This window comes from Bos indicus x Bos taurus, chromosome 4 (genome assembly GCF_003369695.1).
Source record: "Bos indicus x Bos taurus breed Angus x Brahman F1 hybrid chromosome 4, Bos_hybrid_MaternalHap_v2.0, whole genome shotgun sequence".
In the NCBI taxonomy this organism is placed as follows: Eukaryota; Metazoa; Chordata; class Mammalia; order Artiodactyla; family Bovidae; genus Bos; species Bos indicus x Bos taurus.
In genome coordinates, this window is record NC_040079.1 from 54,123,671 (window position 1) to 54,138,258 (window position 14,588).

The window sequence follows — 14,588 nt, forward strand, 5'->3', positions numbered from 1 at the left end:
GAAGGCAATGGGAACCCACTCCAGTACTCTTGCCTGGAAAATCCCATGGATGGAGGAGCCTGGTGGGCTGCCGTCTCTGAGGTCGCACAGAGTCGGACACGACTGAAGCGACTTAGTAGCAGCAGCAGCAGCATGCATGGATGTGAGAGTTGGATTATAAAGAAAGCTGAGGGCCGAAGAGTTGATGCTTTTGAATTGTGGTGTTGGAGGAGACTCTTGAGAGCTCCTTGGACTGCAAGGATATCCAACCAGTCCATCCTAAGGGAAATCAATCTTGAATATTCATTGGAAGGACTGATGCTGAAGTTGAAACTCCAATACTTTGGCCACCTGATGCAAAGAACTGACTCATTGAAAAAGACCCTGATGCTGGGAAAGATTGAAGGCAGAAGGAGAAGGGGCTGACAGAGGATGAGATAGTTGGATGGCATCACTGACTCAGTGGACATGAGTTTGAGTAAACTCTGGGAGTTGGTGATGGACAGTGATGCCTAGTATGTTGCAGTCCATAGAGTCGTAAAGGGTCGGACATGACGGAGCCACTGAACTGAATTTACCTGAGACCCATCACGTTGCCTGCCAGCTCACAAGGTGGTCCCTGAAGCAACCACCCTGAGCCTGAGTTGACCTGGGGAGGCATGGAGAGCCACGTGCTCCAAACAGCCTCCTTTGGAGCAGAAGACTTGGGCAGAGAAACCTGGGAGAAAAGAAATCCTCCAACAACCCCCAAGTACCACCTTAAAACTGAGAAGGGATCACCCTGTCTTTAGGGAGACTGGAGTGGAAGGGAAAATCCTGATGACCATCAGCTTAGAAGCACACTGTTGAAATGTTCAGACAGCCAACCTGGAGCAAGGTGCCCAAATCAGGCCACAGGAGCCAGAGACCCAGGCCTTGCTGTGTACTAAGAGGTCAGAAAACCAGGATAGGGGAGAGCAAAGAAGCAGAAGATGGAATATTGTGCAGAGCAGGAGGTGTCCCCTGGGCAGTGTTCAAGTTAGGGCTCATACAAAAATGACCATGTGTATTGGAGTAAGTGGAGAAGGCTGGTCATGGCTATCCAGGCTGTAGTCTCTGGCCAGGTAGGCTTCCAGCTTCCAGGGGGCCTGAGGAGGTGGTGATCTCAGCACACCCATTCCCAGTTTGCAGCAGGTTGGTATGGATGATCCCCCATGGGGATCATTTGTATTATTTAGACAAGATCAGGCATGTTCAGGGTGGTATAGCCTTAATGGTTTTTATTATTTAGGTTGAAAAGATAAGCTGCTGTAACAAGAGACAGGTCCATCCCCACTTTCAAAAATAAAAACAAACAAATAAATAAATAAACAAAGCCCAAATCACACTGAAGTTTAGTTCTCTTATTTGTAAACTTCTGAATTCCAGGCCACCAGGTGACTCTGTTCCACGCAGTCATTCAGGGAAGGCTGGCATCTTATTTCTGCTAGCCCCGAGGGAAGCATGCTCAAATGGAGGTGAGCACCAGAATTACATAGAGATATGGTTTCGTACCAATTGCTGGCACCAGCCTCAGAACTTCAGTAGATCCAAAGCTAAGGACTGGAAATCTGCATATCTAGCAAGTTCTCAGGTGATACTGGTGTTTTGGTGACCACAGTTTGAGAATCACTGCCCTAGGGTGCCGACTTGTGTTTATGGTCACAGCACACACCCATAGGTGCAGCTGTGCTCAGGCTTACTGGAGAGATAAGAGTATGGAAAAGGTAGGGCCTGATCTTAAAGTGCTGGCCCTCTCACTCTCTTTCCTTGGTGACCACTTAGTCCCATGGCCATGTCCAACCGCAAGAAAAGCTGGAAAATGTAGTCTGAATGGGAAGCCACTTGCTCACCTCCAAATACATTATTGCAAATGAAGGAAAGAATGGATTCTGGGGGCAATCAGTGGATTTTGTCACTGTGCTTTGAGAAAGGTTTCCATTGGCTTACCTGGACCAGCATTTTCATGTAGAATGCTTTTTAAGAGGATATTACATTGTGATTTCCAAAGGATGACATCATCTTGTTTCAATCAGGAACTATTCACTAGTTGGCACTGGCAGCTGTGTCTGAGGGTCTGGGATCTGCACTTGATGGTGAAAGCACCAGAATATGGAGTGACTGTGGAAGACTGAGGTTTTCTCCAGAGAAGGCATCTTTTATATCTGGGCAGTGTCTAAGGAGCTTTGCTCAAGAATTTCTCAGGACTATTGCAGAGTGGGTATGCAGCAAGGTGGGTTGAGGGGGGATGCTTAGTGAGAGTTGTCTGGAGAAACAGAACTAGTAGAACATATACAAATGAAAGAGAGAAATAAGAGAGATAAGCCTGCAGGGCAGGCTGGCAGTTTGGAGACCCTGGGAGGAGTCAATGTTACAGCTTGAGACAAAGGCAGTTTGAAGACAGAATGCCATCTTCCCTGGGTGGCCTCTATCTTTTCCTCTTAAGGCCTTCAGTGGATTGAATGAGTCCCACCCCATTAAGGAGAGTAATACGCTTTGCTGTTGTTCAGTCGCCCAGTCATGTCTGACTCTTTGCGACCCCATGGGTTGCAGCATGCCAGGCTTCCCTGTCCCTCAACATCTCCCGGAGTTTGCCCAAGTTCATGTTCATTGCGTTGGTGACGCCATCCAGCCATTTCATCCTCTGATGCCCTCTTCTGCTTCTGCCCTCAATCTTTCCCAGCATCAGGGACTTTTCCAATGAGTTGTCCGTTAGCATCTCAAAGTCAACTGATTTAAATGGTGATCTTATCTAAAAAAATACCTTCACAGACACATCTAGACTGATGTTTGACCAAATATCTGGGTACCATGGCCTAGCCAAGTCAGCAAGTGAAATTAACCATCACAGATGTGGAAGAGAATTGTACATACTTCTTGGCTAAGGTAGCCACATTGTCAAAATTTCACTGGATGCCTCTGCTTACCCCTCACTCTCTGCCTGGATGGTCCACTACACAGGCCTGCCTGAGTGGCCTTACTGCACATACTTGCACAGCTGGCTGGACCCCATCACTTCTGAGAGTAAGAGGGTCTGGGATGCTGTGAGCATGAAAGCCTGAGAGCCTCATTGGGGCTGTGGCAGCCCCATTTCATCAGGCCAGGTATCTGGAGCCCAGTTCTTCCCTCCCTCTGTGGTCTCATGTTGGTAGACTTGTGGATAGAGATTAGGAGGTGGCCAGTGAGACAGGGCCATGTGGAGAGTGTTTGGATAAACTTTTCCTTCATGTTGCCAAGGACAGTGGCTTGGGCTAGCTCTGACTTCTGGGAGTGGTGGTCAGGACAGTTAGGAAAGACTGAGGGTTATGTCATTAAAGGACTCTCACAATGTTCTTCCAACCCAGCTGGTTCCAACAAGCTTCACCTGGTCAGACCCTTACTCCCACCTCCCTGAGCCTGGAAAGCAGGTCTCTGGGGAGGACATGGTCATGGGGACAATGTGTGCTTCCGTTTTCTGGAACCTTCTGATCCAGGGAAATGCCCTGCCTTACCATGCCTGTTGCTGCTACTGCTGCTGCTAAGTCTCTTCAGTTGTGTCCGACTCTGTGCGATCCCACAGGCGGTAGCCCACCAGGCTCCCCGATCCCTGGGATTCTCCAGGCAAGAACACTGGAGTGGGTTGCCATTTCCTTCTCCAATGCATGAGAGTGAAAAGTGAAAGTGAAGTTGCTCAGTCGTGTCCGACTCTTAGCCACCCCATGGACTGCAGCCTACCAGGCTCCTCTGTCCATGGGATTTTCCAGGCAAGAATACTGGAGTGGGGTGCCATTGCCCCTAAGTTGGAAGGGGATCCATTCATCAGCCCCCTCTCTGGAGTATCCTGGAGGAGGCATCACATAACCTTTAATTCTCACAAACCAGTGCAGCAGTCCTGCCTCCCTGTTCCAAGGCCCTCTCCACAGCTGCTGGACTCTGTTGTCAGAGCACAGCAGGGCACCAGGCAGAGTCAGGGACCCTTTAAACTCCTTTGGTTGACTCATACAGACACAGGAGCTCATGGACTCTCAGATGAATAGAGCCACCGCCGCACATATGTACACATGTGCCTGCAGAACACTTTCTGTGTTATAAGACATCTGACTTGTCCCTCCAATGAAAAGTCCATTGAATTTCCCTCTGCTCCCCTTTCCTCCTCTACTTCCTTTTCTGCATCTCAGAGGCATAGAATTAATTAGAGGCATATTAATTATTAATATGTCTTGGTTCATGACATCCTCTCATCATTGGTCCCTGCAAGGCCATCTTTTATTAACTAACGAATTAATAGAAGTATCATGGCAAGCGCTTCTGAAACCAATATCCCTATGACTCCCAGAACACTGGCAATTACTTATACTTACCGTCATACTTATACTTAAGTATAACCTTGTGACCTTGCCTCCCACTCCCAAGGCAACTGCTGTTCTGAATAATACAGTCTTTACTCTTTACTTTTATTTTTTAAATGCAATGCTGAAGTCATGTTTCTTACAAATTTTATGATTTTTTGGCTTACTTTGTTTTAAGTTTACACAGAGATCTGTTGTATGTAATCTTTTGAGGGTTAACTTTTTCACTCACTATTCTATTGTTAAGCCCACTGAGTAGTTCACTGAATTTCTGCGTAGGCAAATAATATGACTTCTAATCACTAGTGAGGCAATGCTCGTCTTTGCTATGGCTGGTTTTAGGCTAGCAAGTGGCATGGAGAGATTGTGAGTGCATGCTCTATAGCTCTTGTTTATTTATTGGCTCCAGGAGTGGATCCCCATTTATGGAACTTGGAAAAGCATTAAAAATGATTATTATTGGTATTTATAATGATTTCTCTGGAAGAGGAAATAGCAATCACTCCAGTATTCTTGCTTGGAAAATCCCATGGACAGAGGAGCCTGGTGGGCTGCAGCCCATGGGGTTGCAAAAAGTCAGACATGACTTAGCAACTGAGTATAAATGATTAGGTGTTTATTTTGATGATATTCATTATAAGGAGTCATTTTTGAGGACCTCAAACACCACTCACATTCTGGCAGGAGAGCTAAACTCTCTTACAGTGCTTTGTGGGATTCTCCAACTGACAAGAGCACAATGTGAAAAAGTCAGGATGACTGGCTGGAATCAGTTGTAAGAAATGGGATATATGATGCAATCTACTCCCTCCCCCAGATTGCTGGCAGGGCACCCTTCACCCTTCCCCTACTGATTATCCCCTTTTATGTGGCATCTTAAAGTTATTTCACGAGGCTTGGTGGTAAAGAATCCACCTACCAATGCAGGAGACACAGGTTCAACCCCTTGGTCAGGAAAAGCCCCTGGAGCAGGAAATGGCAACTCACTCCAGTATTCTTGCCTGGAAAATTCCATGGACAGAGGAGCCTGGAGGGCTACAGTCTATGGGGTCACAAAGAGTCAGATAAGACTGAGTGATTGAGTATGACTTGCAAAGTTATCTCAAGGTAATTGTATCCCTAGGATCCAGCTACGTGTCTGGAAAAAGAATGTGTTCCTGGGCTTCTCTTGCTTAACCATTCCATTTCGATGTGTTTAAAAAAAAAAGTACCACAGTCGGGAAAATATAATACACACACACACACCAATATGTCTAGCCTAAAATTTACCTGTATTACTGATTGTTGTAATTGCCTCCTAACTCATCTCTCTGTTTCCCCACTGACCCCTCTACAGTTCATTCTCAACATTAAAGCCAGAGAGATCCTGTTAAAGCCTGCTCAAAACCCAATTTAGGAGTCTTTCCTGCTAGTCCAGAGGTTAGGAATCTGTCTGCCAATGCAGGGCACAGGGGTTTGCTCCCTGGTCCAGGAAGATCCTGCATGTGGCACAGCATAAGCCCAGGCACCACAACCATTGAGCCGGCCTGCTGCAACTACCGAAGCAACGAGGGAAGCCACTGCAATGAGAAACTCACGCACCACAAGGAAAAGTAGCCCCTGATTGCCACGATAGAGAAAGCCCAGCACAGCAACCAAGATCCGGTGCAGCCATCAATAAATAAATAATTAAAAAAAAAAAAGAAACCAAGCAAACCCCAATTCAGAGTAAAAGCCCAAGTCCTTCTGAAATCACAGGCTTTCATCATGGATCCTGCTGCCCCATTCCCTCCTGGCCTCCCTGTTTCACAAGCACTCAGGCTTGATGCGCTCTCAGGACATTTACACTTGCTGCTGCTTCTACCTGGAGAGCTCTGCGCTGAGCATCTGTGTGGCTTTTATCCTTTCTTCCGTTTTTTGCTGAAATATTGTTGTTATTATTCAGTTGCTAAGTCATGTCTGTCTCTTTTGGGGACCCCATGTATTGGAGCCCTCCAGGCTCCTCTGTCCACGGGATTTTCCAGGTGAGAATACTAGAGTGGGTTGCCATTTCTTTTTCCGGGGAATCTTCCCGATCCAGGGATTGACCCACATCTCCTGCATTGGCAGGCGGGTTCTTCACCACTGAGCCACCAGGGAAGCCTGTGACCTTTCAGTTCAGTTCAGTTCAGTCGCTCAGTCGTGTCCGACTCTTTGCGACCCCATGAATCGCAGCATGCCAGGCCTCCCTGTCCATCACCAACTCCCAGAGTTCACCCAGACTCACGTCCATCGAGTCAGTGATCCCATCCAGCCATCTCATCCTCTGTTGTCCCCTTCTCCTCCTGCCCCCAATCCCTCCCAGCATCAGAGTCTTTTCCAATGAGTCAACTCTTCGCATAGTCTTAACCTCTCTGAATCTCAGTGTCTTGTTTTTAAAGCATAGGCCAATAGTAACCACCTGGACTGGAGGCTGCAGGATTAAACATGTGATGATGTATGTAAATTCTTGCTGCTTAGTAACTGGCAGTGTCCTTATGGGAAAGCAGGCACCAAGGAGGCCAGGGACTCATCCTTTAAGTTCAGCACCAAGTCAGCAGAAAGCCCTGGGCCTCCTTTTCCCTGCAGCCCGGGCCAGCTGAGGTCAGGCAGCCTGTGGGAACCCAGGAGAAGGCGGAGGTGCTGGGGCTAGATCTCTAGGGGCCACTTCACTGTGGGTTTACTCCTTTAGGAATCAGGAGGCAGGCACTCTCCCCCATTCACACCTTGAGAGATGGGGACTCAGACTGGAACAGTAACTTGATCCAGGAAACCCAGAGGGACAAGGCCAGTGCCAGGACGCACAAGTCGGGAGCCCCTGGCCCGGTCCCTGGGATGCATGGGATTTGTGCCTTCTGGTTTCTGCTTCCCGCTCTCAGAGCAAGTTTAAAGGATGCTCCTCCCCTTTCCTCCCGTCTTCCCAACCCGCTCACTCCCAGGGGAGGGGCGGAGTTCCCGGGCCCTGCTGACACCGTCACCACGGCAACGCGGCCATACTGGCCGCAACGGACCGGGGGTCTGAGTCTTCGGCGCTGCGGCCTCGTGGCTAAAGCGGAGCATGGACACCCTCTTCGTGGAGGAGGTGGCGGCCTCCCTGATTAGGGAGTTCCTCAGCAGGAAGGTACGTGGCGCCACCCTTATAGTTATGGGAAGTTGCTTGATTGTGGGGGTGGGTGAGGGGAGCAGTCTGGAGACTCTCCGGCCCTGGAGACCTTTTGGGAGGGAACCCTTTCCCTGCCCGCTGCCTGCCCTAGAGATGACTGATGTGAGAGCCCCTTTCCCCGGACTTTGGGAACTACATTTCCCAGGAGCCCTTTCTGTGTCCGCTCACTTCCCGTAAGCAGGGACAGGATAGCGGCCGCCCTTAGAGGTATCTCTCCCTTCCCGGCTCGCGAACACCGGGCCTGCGCCCCACTCATTTTCTTAAAGTTCCCGAGGCTCTGGGAGCCCAGCAGGCCGGCATGGGTGCCCAACTCTGATGTAATCAGACTTACATCCCACTAGGCAAGAACTTCCTCCCAAAGGGAACCCAGAGGGCTAAAAAAAGTTCTTGCCAGTCAAACCCTTTAGTCCTGTTCATCAGTGGGAAGGTTCAATCGAGGTCGTTTTAAGTTCTCCTGTTATCTTGTACCGGTGGCTGTATCTTCCCTGGTGGCTCAGCTGGTGAAGAATCCACCTGCAATACAGGAGACCCCCGTTCGATTCCTGGGTCGGGAAGATACCCTGGAGAAGGGATAGGCTACCCACTCCTGTATTCTTGGGCTTCCTTGATAGCTCAGATGGTAAAGAATCCGCCTGCAATGCGGGAGACCTGGATTCGATCCCTGGGTTGGGAAGATCCCCTGGAGGAGGTCATGGCAACCCATTCCAGTATTCTTGCTTGGAGACTCCCATGGACAGAGGAGCCTGGTGGGTGGCAGTCCATGGGGTGGCAAAGAGTCCAACACGACTGAGCTACTAAACACAGCAGAGCACATTATCTTGTACCAGGAGAGTTTTCGGGGAACTCAGAAGTTGGGGCGGTCCTTGGCTGTCACCTGTCCTGACAGTGGAGGTGAAGGCGGGCTGGGGAAGAGGTTGCTGGGAGTTACACCATGTATAGTAGGAGTGTAGGGAGAGTACCCATTGCTCTTACACAAGATCTCCTGGAGAAGGAAATGGCAACCCACTCCAGGATTCTTGCCTGGGAAATCCCTTGGACAGAGGAGCCTGGCAGGCTACAGTCCATGGGGTCGCAAAGAATCTGACAAAACTTAGCGATTAAACAACAACAGAAGAGGAATAATAAGACCTGCCCATGGCAGATTTATCAGAGAAGGCGATGGCACCCCACTCCAGTGTTCTTGCCTAGAGAATCCCAGGGACGGGGGAGCCTGGTGGGCTGCCGTCTATGGGGTCGCACAGAGTTGGACACGACTGAAGCAACTTAGCAGCAGCATGGCAGATTTATAGTGACGATTAATAATGATCTACAGGCAGGTTCCAGCCACTGTATCTGGCACATAGTAGGCATTCAACATCTCTGATGTGCCCCTGTTTTGAAAGTGTCTTTCTTTGCTTTTCGAAAATATATTTTTATTTAAAATGCAACGTGGCCTCAACTGTATCTGCTCTGTTTTTATGACTAATTGACCCACCATCACCTAGTCCTGGCTACACACAGGGTATCAATGATACACCCTGTGAGGATGACCACTGCCATCATTTAAGTCTGGGCTACCGAGCAGAACTCCCTGAATGTCTTCCCTATGCCTATCCTCTCTTGAGTACAAACGAAATCCAAAATTGTCAGCTGCTGTTCGAGGCTCCCCTGTAGCCTGACCCCAGCTTACCAGCCCAGTTTCATTTCCAGCTTCTCTCACATGCTTTCCCCTGTTCCTTCCCAAGTCCCATCTCCTTCAAGAGGTCTCAGGTACCTGTGGCTGGAATAACTGGCTCATTTGTCTGAGGTCTGCTCATGGGCCCTCATGTTATAGTTTATGCATCTGCCTGTCTCACTCACTAGACAGGTTCACATTGCTGACACTGAACTGGGCAGAGCCTTTGCAGTTATCTGGTTCACCTGGCTTCCTCTCTTTCAACTTTTCGTCGGGAGACACTAAACCCCAAGAGGAGAAAGGAGTCTGTTACCCACAGTCACTCAGAAAGGCATGGAGAGCTGGGACTGCAGCCCAGATCGGCCGCTTTCTGCTCTGGGGTGGAGACTGTGGACTCTCCTTGTGGCTTGGTGCAAAGCAGGTACCTACCTACCTAACCAAGAGAGTTCCCATCCTGATGTGAGGTACCTTCCAGGTGCCTGTTTATTTTCTCAAACCCTCATAACAGTGCTGAAACACACGTATAATTATTCCCTTTCACAAAAGACTATGATCAGACTGGGAGGTGAATAAACTTGCCTGGGGTGAGCGGATCAGATCATGCCACTCCTCTGCCCAAAACCCCCGGTATGTTTCTTTTGCAATTAGAATAAATCCCAGGAAAGGCCTTGCCCAGGCCTACCAGGCTCCCTACAACCTGGCTGCCAGCTCCCCTTTGAACCTCACCTTCTACTGCTGCTTTCTTTACCCTCCATCCTACATCATGCCCAGGTATGCTGGCCTCCTCCAAGTGTGATCCCTCCACAGGGAGAATCAAGACAGTCTCCTGGCAATGGCGGCATCCACCAAGCTCGTGCCCCAGCTGCACTCTCCTGCAAGCACGTGTCCTAGCCTGCCTCCACCACCTCTTGCAAGTGGTCATGCCCTAAGCCTGTCGTTTCCATAATCTCAGTTCCAAGCATCCCATCATCCTCACTTCCAGCTCATTCCCATCAGCAGCCCAATATAAACTATTCTTCAGCCTCACTCCCATCTCCATTCCACTGTTCTTGCCAACTTTTCATGGTCCCTCAGCCCTCCTGTGGCCTCTCCCCACGTCTTACCCACACATCACCCCTCAACACCCTGCTCAGCTCCCTTGTCTGTCTCTCCCTTCTTTATATTTGGCCTACTGCTTGCTTGCACTGCTCAGCTGAATGAGGCTGGGGAAAAACACACCGTTATGTTGACGGTTTCACGATCAATTCATGGTCTCTCACTCCTGTGATGTCTCAGAGATGCCTGCCCACCTGGTTATACTTCTCCAGTCTTGTTCTTAGTCACTCAATTGTTTCTGACTCTTTGTGACCCCATGGACTGTAGCCCGCCAGGCTCCTCTGTCCATGGGATTTCCCAGGCAAGAATACTGGAGTGGGTTGCCATTGCCTTCTCCAGTCTCCAATCTTAGATGGACATTTCACACATCTCTCTCCTCAAACTCCAGAGCCCCTTCCCCCTCTTAATTTCACTGAGAAAATAGAAGCATTCATGAGAAAACTCCATCATGCCGGACCACTACAGTAACTAACCCTCTTGGGCCTGAACCATCTGCCCCATTCTCCCTCCTGCTCTTAGGAATGAGTTCTCCATCCTCTGGGTAAGGCCAAGCCCCCGCTGTGTGCCTGTCCTCTCTGTGTGCTCCAGGACACTGGTGCAGTTACCATCCTCTCTCTCTATCGAATCATACATTTTTGCCTTCTCTACTGGGTGGATCCTATCAACATGTAAACATGCTTCTACACATCCCATCTTGACCCCCAAGCCCTTCCAGCTACTAGTCTATTTTTCTTCTCCCTTTTATAGCAAAACTGTATGAAAGGACTATGTGTGCCCTGATTCTAATTCTGCTCCCTGTTTTCTCAAACTTTAATCAGGCTTTTGTCCCCATCAATCCATGGAGACAGCTCTTGTCAGGTTCATCAGTGACTTCTTATTTTTAGTCTTTACATTTACTGATCTAACAATCGTGTTGAACTCAGTTGGTTATGCCCTTCTTGGAAAACTCATTCTCCTTGGCTTCTGGAGGTCACCTCCCTTTTGCTTTTCCTTCTGTACCTCTCTGGTCACTCTTTCTTGGGTTCTTGGCAAGTTCCCTGTGGCTTCCGGAGCTGTGCATGTGAAAGTTGCTCAGTTGTGACCGAGTCTTTGCAGCCCCATGGATTGTAGCCTGCCAGGCTTCTCTGTCCATGGAACTCTCCAGGCCAGAGCACTGGAGTGTGTAGCCTATCCCTTCTCCAGGGGATCTTCCCAACCCAGGGATCAAACCCAGGGCTCCCTCATTGCAGGCAGATTCTTCAGCTGAGCCACAAGGGAAGCCCAAGAATACTGGAGTGGGTAGCCTATCCCTTCTCCAGCAAATCTTCCCAACCCTGGAATTGAACTGGGGTTCCCTCATTGCAGGCAGATTCTTTACTGTCTGAGCCCCCAGGGAAGCCATGTGCGTGCCAGTGGATTTAAAGACTTAGTCTCTGACTCTCTTCTCTTCTCATTTTTTCAGCCACTTCCACCACTGTTGTGGGTTCCATTACTGTCGACATGCTGACAGTTTCCAAATGTCTGTCTCTAGCCAAGACCTCTCCTTGAACTCTTACATTCTTTCCAACTGCCTAGTTTACATTTCCACTTAGATATCCAATAAACATCTCAACTTCACACATTCAAAACTCAATTCCTGATTCTTTCTACCTCCTGCAATTTTCCCCACTTCAGTAAGTAGCATCACTAACTGTATGGTTGGCTGGGCCAAAGCCTTTAGAACTATCCCTGGCTCTTTCCTTCTTGTGCAGCTTGCATGCAGTCCATCTGTACACTTGTGGGCTTTACCATCAGAGCACATAAAGAATGTAACTACTATTTACACTTCTGCTACAACTACCCTGGTCCAAGTCACCTCCATCTTTCGTGTGAATTGTTCTATAGCTTCCTAGTCTTAATGCTTAATCCCCTGTCCCATATAGTCTGTCCTCAACCTAGAAGCCAAGCAGTCCTTTGCAAATAAATATGTTAGTTCAGAATGCTCCTTTTTCCCCAGTCCTCCAGTAGGCTTCCCATTTCACAAAAGCCAACAAGGCCTTTGCTTAGCAAGCTCTGGGCAACCTCTCTGACTTTATTTCCTGTCACTTTCCCCTAGTTTTATGGCTCTAGCTATACTGGCCTCCTTGTAGCTGCCACAGGGCCTTTGTACTTGTCATTTGGGTGAGCTCTATGAGGGTCAGGACTTTGGTCTTTTCACTCCTCTGCCTCTAGCAGACAAACTGGTGGACTAGTGGCTTGTTCCTTTCATTTCACAGATCGGAAACTGGAAAACAGGAGTGAGCACATGGATGATGGTCAGTAAATAGCTGACTAGAAACTTCCTTTTTATTCTCTTTGATTCAAGGTGGCATGCATATGTCATTTCACAAATTCTTCTTGGCCCAGCTCATGGCAGGTAGCAGTTTTTTTCTTGTTTTCCCAGCACTGAGAGCCTCTGCAAAATTCTGAACACAAAGCCTGGGGGAGCCTCTGAAGCCTGGCTCACACTGAGGTCTGGATCCATCAAGAGCAAGGGGCTCCCTTAGCGCCAGGCTGATCTGCGTGTGAGGCATCTCCCATTCTTCTGCCTTTCAGTGATCATCACTGTCTGGGGAGGTGGGCAGGCTGCAGCTGCTGTGGTTGTTTTCAAAAGAAGGAGCCAGACTCTTAAGGGGCCCCAAGGGCTGGGCCTTTTGGGAGTTCAGGGCTGGAGGATGGAAAGCAGCTGCGCTGGGACACAGCAGACATGTCCTTTGAGTCACCACGTGCTTCCTGTGAGTCTGGCTCCTGGTGTCATCTCCTCACAGTCCAGGATGGTCAGATCTCCAGCTATGTGAGTCCACTCTGTTACGCTGGACAAATCAACGCTGGCGCCCCATCTGCAAAAAGAAGGGAATGACTGTTGGCCTTTTGCTTATGTATTTCCTCCTGTTTATTTTTAAAGCTTCATATCCCGTGGCCCCAAATCTAAGCCAAACCCTGCGCTCCTGAGCCAGTGGTGGGCAGCGAGACAGTTACCTCCATTTTGCTTTCTTTTTCTCTAAAATGTGCTGACAGCTTCAGCCTGAGCTCCACCCACAGGGTGGCTGTAGGATTCGGAGTAATAATCATGAAGATGATGTCAAGTGTAAAAGTTATGTAAGAGTAAATTCTTAAGTCAGTTTTCAGTCCTCCCAATATACTGTGAGGAAGGTGGGAGAAGATGACGGTAATGAACATCAGCAGTCTTTTTGTTGATCCTCTGCGTCAGAGCTGGGAAGGTTTAGATTTAAAATGGTAAATAGTGATTTAGAGTACTTCCCTCAGGGCTTAAAGAAGACGTATGTGACCATGGACCAGGAACGCCCACGCTCCGATCTCAGCATAAACAGCAGAAACGATCTCCGAAAGGTTTTGCATCTTGAATTCCTCTACAAGGAGAACAAGGTACATACTTTCAAAGTGTGGTGGGGAGTTTTGGAACGGATTTTGGCAATGTCACAGTACTCACGAGCCCTGCCAGGTCACCAGAGACCAGTGGCTAGAGGCTTGCCGCACCTGCGGTCAGGGAGAAACAGACAAATCCCGACTGTGTGCGGGTTTCTAGCTTCTGTCTGCCCCACCCCACTGTCAGCACGCATGCACTGTATGGGGCTCATTTTTGCACCCAGGCCTGAGCCTGTTAACAATTATTCCCTGTGCTCCTTCCCTTCCAGAGAGACTATTTTTAGTAAGACTGTACTGAAGAATATAGCATTCAGTTATGCTAAAATTTTCCATTCTTTGCCTCCTGAAAAAGGAATGGTTTTCCTTCTTCAGCTCGGAGTAATAACTTTTTTCTTAAGGCCACTGTGACATTTAATTCAGGCAGATGGGGGGTTTGGGTTCAGCTAACCCAGATGTGTTGAAGTTGAGATAGCAAATGGAACAGGTACCTCCTTGGGTGGTGATGGGGGTGCTTACTTGACCCCCCTCCTCGATCCCCCCACCGTCTGTTATAAGCCTTCAGAACGCTGCATAGTTTTCTTCTGTTGTGCTTATTACGCTTATAATAGAATATTTGTGTGGGTGTTTACTTAGGATCTGCCTCCCCCACTACTCTGGACGCTTCAGGATACCGGTTGTATCCCCATACTTCACCATGATGCTTGATGATGTGGTAAATAGTGTGTATTTATGAATGAATGAATGAATGAGCAAGTGAATGAAAATATGAATGAATGAATAAAAATACCGTTCTGAATTAATTGCTCTTTCTATTAGAAGAGAGAATCTTATGATTTGACTTTTTGACCAAAAATGAGGCACCATGTGAGAGTTGTGAGTTAAGTTTTATTTGGGGCAAAGTGATGACTGCAGCCTGGGAGGCAGCGCCTCAGCGCTGAGAGACTGCGCCAAAGAGGTAGTGCCGCCGCCA

General features: G+C 48.6%; 1 protein-coding gene across 6 annotated transcripts in view; it reads left to right on the top strand.

The window, feature by feature from the left end:
* Positions 1–14,588, top strand: part of MINDY4 (MINDY lysine 48 deubiquitinase 4) — a 145,571-nt gene that overhangs the window by 13,812 nt on the left and 117,171 nt on the right. For 3 of the 6 annotated variants that reach the window (XM_027539461.1, XM_027539458.1, XM_027539459.1), the window contains one exon: positions 13,499–13,618. In XM_027539461.1, coding sequence (XP_027395262.1) covers positions 13,523–13,618 — 96 coding nt within the window. In that variant the 5' untranslated portion in view covers positions 13,499–13,522. Of the gene's footprint in view, positions 1–7,268; positions 7,444–12,468; positions 12,508–13,498; positions 13,619–14,588 lie in introns of those variants that run through there. The other 3 variants (XM_027539456.1, XM_027539457.1, XM_027539462.1) reach the window with 3 other exon arrangements.